Source organism: Amblyomma americanum, chromosome 8 (genome assembly GCF_052857255.1).
Source record: "Amblyomma americanum isolate KBUSLIRL-KWMA chromosome 8, ASM5285725v1, whole genome shotgun sequence".
Taxonomy (NCBI): domain Eukaryota; kingdom Metazoa; phylum Arthropoda; class Arachnida; order Ixodida; family Ixodidae; genus Amblyomma; species Amblyomma americanum.
In genome coordinates, this window is record NC_135504.1 from 52,576,066 (window position 1) to 52,589,171 (window position 13,106).

The following is a 13,106-nucleotide window of genomic DNA, read 5'->3' on the forward strand; positions in this document are numbered from 1 at the left end:
TAGAAGGGCCTAGTCAGTTTTGCGTAATCCGCAGCTGCAGCAGAGCTCTATTCTGGGTGTCGAAGGAAAGCTGCAAGCACACACAAAAATGAGGTGCAAGAGCTACACCTGTTGGTGTGATTTGTGCGTTTGTTGTTGGTTGCAGAGTGCTTTTTCGGGAGCTATGTCTTTTATTCTGGAGAAAGCTGCAAACAGGGTCTGACAAAATTAGGAAAGAAGTTTGTACTTGACGCAGAGAATGTTGTGTTAGTTGTCCCAAGCCAAGAGGACAACTGTTAGCTCGGGATTGGGCGGGAGGTCTGCTAAAACGAGCGTGTTACTTCGCCTCTAGGGTCAGTTTTCAGCATCAGTCTGCTGATTGCTGCTGCAAAAGCATGAAGCACAGTTGCCATTTGGATTTGCTGACTGAGCTTCCACATGGGGTTGTGGATGGTGCAGGTGAAGAACCTTGTGTGCCTGGTGATTCCGCTGCGCCTGCTCCAGGTGACGGAGAAGGTGGACAGCCACCACTCGCTCTCCAACGCTCTCCTGCTCACCACCAGGAACAAGGTGCGTACTACTGTGTTGCCCGCACACCCGCTGTTCCTAGTGGCTGTTCTTTTCGAAGCGTCGGTCAAAAGTGGCAGGAGGTACCCCGTTGCAGCGTCAGGTATCTTGTGCCTGTGTTAGGCTCTTGAACATTTTTCTTATAGGTCGTCATAAATTATGCTGGGCTCTAATTAAGTCAAACACACTTGATTTGAACTTCCAGATATTCAAAACTTATTGTTTGGTCTCATTAACATCGAGTCTATTAATAAGGCTTCCTTTAATTAATCCATAGTGTGAACAGATTTTCAGTCGGCTTTGAATTTAAGTTGTCATGAGTCAGCTGTGGTATTAACATTTAGTAAAATAGACCTAACAGCTTGCATCGGAAACGTGGTCCTCTGCATGATTATTTCAATTTCTTATGTTCCCGCTTGGTACATAGTTATACCCGTGCTATGGCCAGCTTCCAATATACCGTGTTTACTCGCGTAATGAACCCACATTTTCCAGAAAAGTTGACATCAGTTTGGGGGGAGGGTTCATTATGCCTGAAAAAAAGTTTCCAGCAGATTTTTTTGGAAGGGTCGAGAGTTCATATATCTCTGTCTTTCCTTCCGTCATCAACAAACACAGGCCGTCAGATGCGTTTGTGCGGCTAGTGTTTAGCATTGTTCACTTTGACGCGATCCAATCCAACAATTTTGTGGTAGCCGAGGGGCGCCGGCCAATAGTGGGGAGATAACCCGAATGTGCTGAACACCAACCCTGAAGGTCAGGCGCGCATTTTTTAAGCAAGGTTAAAAGCAGGACAGTGACAAGTGTCTAATGTGAATGTTTAAGCTTTAGCTTAGAGCGCACAACGTCTTGGCGCTCTGCCAAGTTCGCCGAGCGCCGCGCCCCCCCTTCCCACCACCCGTCTGGCAGGAGCTCTCCTCAAAATATAAAGCACAAGTGATGTTATCGGCGGCAGGCAGTAGCTTGGCATGCTGTTGTAGGCTTAACGCCTCAGGAGCGAAGGAAACGAGACCACTGCTACGAGCCGACACCAGAACAGAACTGCCAGCCGTGGCTGCACAAACACGACCAGGTGCCGACTTTATTCTCTTCGCAGGGTGGCGCGCGCTAGCAGGTTGTCGGCGCCGCCCAAGAGACGGTGCTACAGGGCCCCCGCCTAGACTGGAAGTCGAAACGGACGGAGGCCCGGCGATGGCACTCGAGCACTAGGTCAGGCGGCGCTGGGAGTCGTTCCAGGGCGGTCTCCATGTAAGCCGGTTTAAGGCGGTCGGTTTAAGGCGGTCTAGACTGACGGTCTCTTCGCGGCCGTTTTGGAGGATGGTGGCGGTTTTCAGGGTGTGGCGGAGAACGCGGAAAGGTCCGTCGTAAGCCGGTGTGAGTGGAGCTCGGACAGCGTCGCGGCGCACAAAAACATGGGTCGAAGTGGCCAGGTCGGGGTGTACGAAAATGGTATGGTGGCGGGACGGACGTGGGGGAGTAGGCCGGAGGTCTTTAACGCGGTCCAACAGGCGTTGGAGGAATCCTTGGGGCTGGACTGGAAGCTGCTGGGATGTAAAGAAGTCGCCTGGAAGACGCAAAGCACTTCCATACACGAGCTCCGCAGCTGAACACTAAGTCTTCTCGGATGACGGCCCTTAGACCAAGCAGCACAAGGGGCAAGGAGTCGACCCAGGAGCCGCAATTGAGGCGGGCAGCGAGGGCGGCCTTCAGTTGGCGGTGAAGGCGTTCCACCATGCCGTTAGCACACGGGTGATATGCAGTGGTACAGCAATGCCTGGCGCCGAGAATATTATTAAGGGAAGCAAACAGGGAGGACTCAAACTGGCGTCCACGGTCGGTTGTCACAGTGCCAGGGCAACCAAATCGAGATACCCACGCAGAAATGAAGGCGCGCGAAACAGTCTCTGCGGTGATGTCAGGAATGGGGACTGCCTCCGGCCAGCGAGTGAAGCGGTCGACTATGGTCAAGATATAGCGGTAGCCTCGAGAGATGGGTAGAGGGCCCACAATGTCGAGATGAACATGGTCGAAACGACGGCCAGGGGGTAGAAAGGCTTGGGAAGGTGTCTTGGTTTGTCGACAGATCTTGGTCGACTGACAGGGTAGGCACCGGCGCGTCCAAGCACGCACATCAGCGTTGATTACGGGCCAAAAATAGCGCTGGGTGAGTAGGCGCTGAGTAGCCCGAATGCCTGGTTGGCATATGTCATGGAGAGAATGGAAGATAGGGCGACGTAGTGAAGCCGGAACAAAAGGGCGAGGAAAGTCCGTTGAAACATCGCACCACAAGGGCTCAGGTGAGCAAGGATGGGGCACAAGCCGTAATCGGAGAGAACGAGGGTTCGCTCGAATACAGTTGAACCTCTATGTAACGAACCTCTGTGTAACGAATTCCTGGATTTTACGAAAATTTTCAATTCCCCAACACATCCCCCATTGAAGCCCATGTATAGGCGACCTCCATGTAACGAACTCGTTGCGGCAGTTGACCTTGATGTAACGAATTCGCGGCTCTGATCATCGAGCTGTATCTTCTAATGTTTTGCCCGAAATTTGACCGGGCAGTGCGCAACTTTAATGAATATTGTTTAAGTAAGTTTTTATATTAAAAGGTAAAGTAGACCGCGAGCAGAACGCTTGCAATCGCAGCAAACAAGCAGACCTCGGTGATGATGATGTTGAGCGCCGCTATCGCCGCTCCGTGGTAAGCGTAGCAACTTTTAAGCTTTCATTTTGTAGCTTGACACTAGGCGGCACTACTATGACATTCTTCGTGGTGTTGCGGCGCAGTAATGGTAAGCCTTCTTCGTCAGCGTGTTGACGTGCGTGTGCTGGTGTGTTTTTACGGTGTCGGTTTGTTACGATAAGTTCTGCTGTGAGGAAACGCAAAGTTTTGTCGCTTGAAGATAAGCTCTTGATTTTGAATGCGGTTACCGCCGGCGAAAAAAAGAAGGATGTCGCTGCCCGCTTCAATATACCAGCCAGCTCCCTGTCAACCATTCTTGCTGCAGAACAAAGCATCCGCAGAGCGATGGAGTCGGGCACAAGTGCCCAGAAGAAAAGACTGAAGACGTCGACGTATGCTGATGTGGACAACGTCGTGTTTGCATGGTTTTTGGACAGACGAGCACAAAACGTGCCCATAAGTGGCGCGATTTTGCAGCAGAAAGCCATAGATTTTGCTTGCATCCTGGGCCACGACGACTTCAAAGCGAGTAACGGCTGGCTACAAGGATTTAAAAGCCGGCACGATGTTGTCGGAAAAGTGGTATCTGGCGAGTCTGGCTCCGCAGACAGCGATGCTGCTGCCTCGTGGGTGGCCGAGAAGCTTCCCGGCATTTTCAGCCGCTATGAAGCTGCCGACATTTATAATGCTGATGAGACGGCCCTGTTTTATTAAATGTTCCCGAGCCGCACGTTGTCACTAAAAGGAGAAGACTGCCGCAGTGGAAAGCAAAGTAAACTCCGCGTGACGGTTTTGCTTTGCGCCAACACTGATGGCAGCGACAACCGAATCCCATTGGTTATTGGCCGCAATGCCTGGCCCCAGATGTTTTAAAGGAACAAGGCGGATGCCAGTAAAATATGTGGAAAACTCCAAAGCTTGGATGTCGTGGGCAATTTTTTCCGACTGGCTGAAGGTGCTCAACCAAGATGTCAAGCGACAAGTTCGCAGCATTTGTTTGCTGCTTGACAACTGCTCCGCGCACAATGTGGAAGGCCTACAGCTTTCGAACGTCGAGCTGCAGTATTTGCCACCTAACTGCAGTTCTCTGGTACAACCCGTAGACAAAGGGGTTATTAACAGCTTTAAATGCTGTTACCGGCGTCGATTGATACAAAACATGCTCCTGGACATCCGCCTTGAATGGCCAACAAAAGTGGATATCTACCAAGCAATCGAAATGCTTGCTGCGTCGTGGCAAGAGGTCGGATCACAAGTGATCACCAATTGCTTCGCCAAGGCTCAGGTAAATAAGGCCATTCAAGCTACAGTCACTGAAGACGAACTTTCAAGCCCACCCGAGGTCGCAGAAGCGTGGGATGAACTACGCATGAACGGTGGGGTGCCCGACGGTGTCGAGCTGTGCAACTTTTTGTTCGTGGACAACAGCGCCGTGGCTACGGAAGAGATGACTGATGCGGCACTTATCGAAACCGTTAAAGATAGCCTTGAAGGTGACGGTTCATCAGAGTCTGATACGTTTTGTGCTGTTCCCACCGCGAGGGAACTGATGGACGCGGTGGACGTTCTGCGCCATTTCGTCGGCTCGCAGGACGATGAAGCAGCCCTGGATGCCTTAGTTTCCTTGGAGCGCCGAGTAGTGGCTTCGATCGGGCAAAAACAGCAAGCGAAAATTACGCAGTTTTTCTCTATTAAATAAATTCTTTGAATGGCGAGTTCACTTGAATTGATATCTGTCGAATTTTTATTTCGTTTTGGCATAATCCTTACCAGTCTTAACCCAAAACTGCATGTAACGAAAACCTGGATATAACGAAAAATTGCGAACTTTTTTCAATTTCGTTATATCCAGGTTTGACTGTAGTGGCGAGCTCATCGTCATTCTGCTGGGCAGAAGAGAATGCGGCCCAGTCGACGGTGGAAGATGGAGCGTCTACCGGGACTATACGAGAGAGGGCGTCAGCGGCGGTGTTGGCTGCACCTTTCACATGCCGGATGTCGTTAGTAAACTCCGAGATATAAGCGAGCTGACGGAGTTCACGTGACACATACTTTGATGAGTTGGTTCGGAACACATATGCCAGCAGTTTATGATCGGTTAGCACGTGAAACTTGCATCCTTCTACAAAATGCCGAAAGTGCTGGATAGCGGAGTGGATGGCTAGGAGCTCTCTACCGAAGACGCTGTAGCAGGTCTCAGCAGGAAGTAGCTTGCGAGAGTAAAAAGACAATGGTCTCCACTCGGAGTTAATGTACTGCTGTAAGACGGCTCCGATGGCCACGCTGGAGGCATCCACCATCGATCTCGTAGGGGTGTCGTTGCGCGGATGGACTAGAAGCACGGCGTTAGCGACTGCTTGCTTCGCGGCAGTAAAGGCGGCCTGGGCTTCTGATGACCAAGAGATTGCGGAGGACGGGCCAGCGGTTGACCGGAGGAGGTCGGTGAGCGGGCGAAGTAGCTCTGCACAGTGCGGGATAAAGCGGCGGGAGAAATTCACCAGCCCCAGGAATTGTCGCAGGAGGCGCAGGGTTGTGGGCAGGGGAAAATTCTCGATGGTCTGGACGTGGGACACGAGAGGGCGGATACCCACCGAGGATATGTGATGACCCAAAAACTCGAGCTCAGAAGCACCGAAAACACATTTGGAGGCATTCACAACCAGGCCGTAGTGCTGTAGACGCTTGTACAAAGCACGTAGGTCTTGCTCATGATCATGAGGTGTAGGGCTGGCGATGAGGACATCGTCAAGGTACGCGAATACACTCGGTCGGCCCCGCGTGACCTCAGCCATGAACCGCTGGAAGGTTTGAGCCGAATTGCGTAGTCCAAAAGGCATCCGGACGTACTCAAACAAACCAAAGAGCGTCGTGATGGCGGTCTTAGGTATGTCGGCGGGTTCAATGGGAATTTGGTGATACGCCTTAACCAGGTCAACTTTGCTAAAAATGGCGCAGCCGGCGAGGCGCGATGTAAAGTCCTGGATGTGGGGCAGCGGATAGCTGTCGTGGACAGTGTTGGCATTCAACGCCCGATAGTCGCCGCAGGGACTCCAGTCATTGGGATCACGCTTGGGCACTAGATGCAGCGGAGACGCCCACGCGCTGGACGACGGACGTATAATGCCGAGCTCCAGCATGTGGTCAAACTCACGTTTGGCGATAGCTAGACTGTCTCCAAACAAGCGGCGCGGTCGAGCAGCTGCGGGTGGACCCCGGGTGACGATGTGGTGTGTCACAGTATGTTTAGGCGCCCGAGTGAGGTTGCATGGCTTAGTGAGCTCCGGGAAATCCGCCAACAATTTTTCGAACCGAGGAAGGTATCAGCGTGCGAATGCCCATAGGAGCAAGGTCGGACGAGACTCCCGAGATGGAGAGATGAGTCTGACCGTCGGTAAGGCAACGATGCTGCACGCTGACGTCTAAGTCAAAGTAGGAGAGGAAGTCTGAGCCGATGATCGGGCGAACCACATCTGCGATGATGAAGACCCATCGAAATGTGCGGCTTAGGGTGAGAGATCGTAGCCCATATGTAGATATAGACGAGGCATTGGCAGCACGGAGCGACAGTCCTGATGGCTTGGATTGATCTGCCTTAGTCGGTGGAACCACGCTGATTTCCACGCCCGTGTCGATAAGAAACCGGGTGCCGGAGAGCTTGTCAGTGACCATGAACAGGCGGCTCGAATGACTGGGGGAACCACACGCCGCCGTTAGTGATCTCTGCAGGCGTTTCCCGGCCACGAACAGGGCGGTGTACACTTCGTGGCCCGGTGGCGAAAACGCCTGTGGTGCCAGCAGAGAGATGTAGGGCTGGGACTTTGGGCTTGACGTGTGCGCGAAAGAGGTCGGCTCCGGAGTGCGGCGACTGAGGCGGCAAGCTCTTCGTGACGGGCCTCAAGGTGCGAAATCGCTGGGTCTCTTGGCGGCAAAACAGCAGTGACGGACGGGGAGGTGGCCTCATGAACATTATCTGCGAGCTCAGCCAGGCGGTCGAGGGTGACGTCACCGGCTGCCGCAAGGACGAGGCGGATGGGCTGGGGAAGGCGTTGGAGAAAAAGCTCTCGAAGCAATGCTGAGTGGTTGGGGATGTCGCGCTCCCCAATAAGCTGTTGCATGCGGCGCAGAAGCTGGGAGGGGCGCCGGTCGCCAAGGTCTTCCCCAGTAAGGAGCTGCTGGAGGCGGGTGCGGTCCGACGGCATAAATCTCTCCAGTACCTTGGTTTTCAGGTGCTGATATGGTGTAGCACCCATGGGGGCGGAGAGAACGTCGGAGAGCTCACCGGCAACGTCAGGAGGCAGGCTTGAGGGAACATGGTAGTAGCGCGTCGTCTCCGACGTGATGCGGGCTAGGCAAAATTGCGCCTCAACCTGGTGGAACCAAACTTGCGGGTTCTGGGGCCAGAAAGGTGGAAGGCGAACCTGCAGCGATGAGACGTCCTGCAGACGCGAATCCTGCTGCGTGGATGTTGCGGGATCGGTCATTGCTCATCCTTGGTCACCAATGTAGGCTTAACGCCTCAGGAGCGAAGGAAACCAGACCACTGCTACGAGCCGACACCAGAACAGCACTGCCAGCCGTGGCTGCACGAGCCACGACCAGGTGCCGACTTTATTCTCTTCGCAGGGTGGCGCGCGCTAGCCGGTTGTCGGCGCCACCCAAGAGAGGGTGCTACACTGTCAAGCTCTGCACTCTCTCGCCAGGCTGAAAAAAAAAAGGTTAACTCTGGCCGACAAAAGTGGGGGGCAGGTTCATTATGCAAGTGGGTTTATTACACGAGTAAATACATTAGATGGCAAGGGTTGCATCAGAGGTGTTTTTCAAAGGGATGAAATAAAATTTGAAACTGGCACAAAGTGTCAGGAGGCATTCATCACAAAATAAAGAAGAGGCTGACTATGAGCACATGGCCAAAAATATCGTCATTAAAGAAATTACTGTTGCCAGTCAAGAGACACAGTCTCTGATAAGTTTTTTTTGATGGTCGTTGCTTTCACCAATACCTTTGAGAGAAAAGTTGTCACAACTGCGATTAAGATTTTGATTTTCTCGTTATGCACATTGTTGGGTGTGCATAGGATGGCAGGGATGTCCGATATTGCTTTTACAGCAGGACTGCAAAATTTTCTGTAGCCGCTGCCCATGCCTTTGCCACAAAGTTTAACACATCTCGTTTCTAGTAAATTTTAGATTCTGCTTGCAAATCACCGCCATCGCTTCCACTCTCACAGGGTTATAGAAATTCCTGGGTCTTGGTTCTTTCACTGTTTTTACAGGAATAGAAATTCGGGCCAAAAATAAGGTAGGCTAGTTTTTTGCAGGGAGTTAAACTGCTTTCGATTGTATGGCAGCATTTTTTGCTGGATCTGACACTCTGCTGAGCTCAAATGAGATTTCTCTTCATGATACTTGGTAAAAGGTTCACTAATGTGCAGTTAGCCCAAAGTCTCATCAAGGGCCGTATTCTTTAACATCTCGTTTCCCTTCCTTGTCATCCTCTGCCATTGGCTGTGGCTTCCTGGTGACACACATTGTGGCAGACACCTTCAGGAACAGGGGACGGACAGAAGAGAAAATGAAACATTAAGAAATGTGGCCCAGATTACAGTTCAGCCTGCCTATTAAATGCTTGGCTTTTAACACACGGCACTTTCACGAGGATATGCCTCATGTCCAGTGTATCTTCGATAGAGATGTCTGTATAGGTGGTATGCACTATCACTCAGCCATGTTGCAATGCTGTGGCACTACACCGCCAGTCATTGGGCTTATGGTGTGCGTAACATGCCAGTCCTGGCACTATAAGCCTGCTTTCTCTTTGAATCGTACTTGAATTTCATCTTGGAATCTGCTCATTGTTTAGGCCTTATTGCAGCCCCATCTTGTGAATCTAAACGGTTTCTCTACTACAGGCATGGAATTAAGTGTTGCCATGAATAATAAGAAGTGCAGATGAAGACATGGGAAGGAGTGATGACGCTGTTCTGTCTACTACTTTTGTTGAGAACCTGTGGTCTCTGTCCTCGCTGTTTGGCCTTCTAATGGAGTGTGCCTTCTTTGTTTCAGGTGAACTTTCTCTTTGCTCAAGTTGAGGGGCGGGACTTCCTTATCGAGAAGATTTCTGAGCTCCTGGCCAAGATTCCCCAACCCAAAGAGTACGCTCACAGCATTGTGTGCTTTTTTTTTTCTATGAATACCTGCTGCACTGCAACGCTGTCTATTTTTTTTTTTTTCACATACTAGAAGCATCTTCAACTTGCATCGTCTGTTAAAAAATATGAATCAAGGTAATGGCAGTCACACTTAAGGAGGAAAGCTGGTCATAGAAAAAAAAAAAAATTTGTTAACAAAGTCACAGTTATGAAATCTTCAAGGAACATGTATTTTTGTGCGCTGATTCCAAATATGTAATTTAATTTTATGTAAAACAAGTTTTTGTGTACTTATGTAGTATGTTGTGTAACTTTTTGTCGAGTTTTGAAAAAATTTTGCTGCAGGGAACTTGCTAGATTGCATGCCATTGGCTTTTCTTGACATCAAGAAATGCAATAAGGGTAAAGTTATTATCCTGCCTCACATAGAAGTTTAGAGGGTTTTGAATTTTCCACTTCACAAACAGGAAGAAAAATTTGTACTCCTGTTTCTGAAGTGACAAATTCAAAATCCTATAACTCAACATTTGTGATATAATAGTGATAATTTTGCCTTTATTGCATAGCTTGATGTCAGCCGAAACCAATGGCATGCAATCTAGCAAGTTCCCTGCTACACAATTTCTTCAAAACTCTCGACAACATGTTATATATCACTTGCACTTATGCACTTGCATAAGTGCACAAGGACATGTTGTACATAAAATTGCATGACATTATTTGAATAGGCACGCAAACATGCATGTTCCTTGAAGCTTTCATAATTGTGACTTCATTAATAAAATTTTTACAAGGCCCATTCCCCCCCCCCCAGGAGCCTGTGACCTCTTTTCGTGATGTGCTGGTCCTAGGGACACTTTTCGACAATTTTTTTAACAAGGCACTAATGGAACGTTCTTGTGCCAGTGACTTCGCCGTAGCTCATTACAAGCTAAAACATGTTCATGGCATACTACTTGTGTAAGGAGTCTGCTGACCATGTTTATTCCTGCGTTTTGAATGTGGGAAAGAAAAAAAAGACTAATGCTCATCATCGTCATCATCAGCATCAATGAGAAACAGTATTTGGTATCATAGCGTTGATTTGCATTTTGTCTTATTTGAAACTGCAAGCATCTGTCTTGTCCTGTGATTTTTTATTTATAATTATGAGGGATGCACACATGTTCTTGAGGGCTAGAATTGTGCACTGTGTGTGTTACAATCTTATGTGATTAACCATGATCTTACGTTCAGTGATGGTACTGTGCGATGTCAGTGCACGTTAAAGAACCCCAGGTGGTCGAAATTTCGGGAGCCCTTCACTACGGCGTCTCTCATAGCCTGAGTCGCTTTGGGACGTGAAACCCCCATAAACCAAACGTTTAGTGATGCTTCATCTAGTTTCAGCCTCATTAAACTTCTCGTAATTGAAACAAATCTGTAATCCTTGCGAATTTTAATGAATAATTTAAACCTGGATGTAACGAACCTCGACGCAGTGAATTCATCGATATTTTGAAGTCTCTCAATTTCTCAGTGCCACTCCTATTGAAGTGCTTGTATTTGAGACCTCCATGTAACAAAGGCGTTGTAGTGATGGACCTGATATAACAAACTCGCTCTGCTGAATGTGTTTGCCAGTGCTGATTGCGAGATTTGGCAGAGAAAGTTTGATGACAATACAACACGAACTGCCATGAAAGGAACGTCTACGATCGTCACGAGCGACCGCAGTTGACACAGCGCACTGTGCTCCTGCACTGTGGGTGTGTCTCGCTGCTTTCACTTTTGGAACGTCATACCATGTAGCATTAGAACGGCTCATTCTCAAAAGCAACAAAAAAATTGGAGGGGACACTCAAGCTCCGCCTTAACGATATGAAGTGATTATGTTAATGAGTTAATGCCCGGATCTGCGTAATTGGTCATTCTCAACTTTACATTTATATGTCCCTGGGAGTCATCATACCATTCCTTCCGCAATGGTGCAGCTGTCAAGGGATGTGCCACTGCCCTGCGGTGGCAGGTGCTGCCACTGGTGGGGCTTGTGCGACTTAACTTCGTTTTCCCGATCAACCTCTTGCGATCAAGCATTAATTGCGAATAGACAGTGCGAACAGGCAGTGCGAACAGGCAGTGCAAACAGGCAACGAATGATTTCGCTCAGTTGATACCCATTGGATCAGCGCTTATGCAGTAAAAAATTGCGCTATATTTGTACCTTGGCTACAGATATTTTGCGAGGTGCTTTAAGAAGCAAATAATGCAAACAACTCTCTTTATATTCGTATATTCATGCAGAAACGACAGTGTGGCTTCCAACAGGCACTAGTATCATGACTTGTCCCATATACAAGCTTGAATGTGTTGCTGCCAGAGCCGCAGTGCTTGACACGCTAGTTTGCTTGAGTGAAAGGCACCAGCATAACTTCATTCGTTAGCAAATTTGTGTTTCCAGAGAACTCAGACCACTGAATTAATCACATTCCCATCATTCTGTCATTTCCCTTTCTTGCTGATGTCAACAAAGCCCAAAATCATCGAAAAAAGATAATGTGGCTGCTAGCATGCATGACTGCATGCTTTAAGCTTTGCCGTCATATTTTCATTTTAGTGAATGAATTGAGCTTCAGTGACTGTCTAGCTTTGTTTGAATGTATTATCGGTGACCTGCATGTTGAGTATCAGTTGCTATAGTGAAAATTGTGTGTTTTTTTACTGTAGGGTTCAATTCAAAGTACCATAGGTGACATGTTACGTTACTTTATTTGTTGTGGTTGCGAGGAGCTATGTTAGCAGCTTGGTATCAGTCAGTTTGTTTATACAAGTGTGCCTAGTGGTAGATTTCTGTCATTCAATATATAGTAAATACTTCCAGCCACAGAGACTGTACAGCTTTTTGTTGTTCACTGCAGTGCTAACAAGCGGGTTAATTATCTTCCCTTTCTCTGTTTTTGTATTTCTTCACATCCAGAATCCCGTGTCCGGAGGATGACAGCACGTCCCTCGCATCCTCAAGTAAGCCTCTGCAGCATTGGCCATCGCTTGCTTCTTGGTCTCTTCGCATCTCCTTAATTTTTCTTTCTCTACCATTGTGTGTGGTACTCCACTCTCGGCTGAAGGTTTTCCCTGGCGTGCTGTTTGTGAGCTGCCATGCTTCACTAATTTTGTGCAGTCAGTCACGTTTCTCTAATGCTCTCCCGTCCGAAGGTGAATGACCGTGCATTGGCGCTTCATTAATAATGTGTTTAATCGAATCGGCTTCAATTTTGAGCCAGTGTTCTAACGATATTTGGACATTCAGTCTTACCGGGATCAACATGACCAGTGCTCTGTGAAAACAATATCTTGCTTTCACCATTCAATGTCGCTGCAGGTTCCTCGGCATCGTGGGAGCCGGAGTCATCGCTGGCCGCCCGTTTCGAGCTTCCGCGGTCGCCCGAAGCGCAGGAAGCGGAGACTCAGAAGGAGAAGCTCTGGGAGGAGCACTTCACTGAATACGGGAGGTGGGGAGCACTTCATTCTTTGCTTCACAGTCGTGGCCTTTCGCTGCACATTTCTGCATGTGTGTAGTAGCTCTGCAGGAAGAAGAGAGTGTGAGTCTCACCCGGGCATTTTAAGCTCCTCTAGTTGGCTCATTTCTGCTCTGAGCATGATTCAGATGAACTCACTGGTGCTAGCTCAGTGGTTAGTGCACTCGGCTACTGAGCCGGAGGACTCGGGTTCACTAATAGTTGCAGCGG

General features: G+C 49.1%; 1 protein-coding gene across 2 annotated transcripts in view; it reads left to right on the plus strand.

Annotated features, from left to right (window-relative positions):
* Tbc1d8-9 (TBC1 domain family member 8/9) overlaps positions 1-13,106 on the plus strand; it is a 91,457-nt gene that overhangs the window by 39,874 nt on the left and 38,477 nt on the right. For both annotated transcript variants that reach the window (XR_013308021.1, XM_077634775.1), the window contains exons 11-14: positions 439-549; positions 9,296-9,384; positions 12,338-12,381; positions 12,740-12,869. Coding sequence is in view for 1 of the 2 variants with exons in the window: in XM_077634775.1 (XP_077490901.1) it covers positions 439-549; positions 9,296-9,384; positions 12,338-12,381; positions 12,740-12,869 (374 nt within the window). In the remaining variant the exon portion in view is untranslated. The remainder of the gene's footprint in view (positions 1-438; positions 550-9,295; positions 9,385-12,337; positions 12,382-12,739; positions 12,870-13,106) is intronic.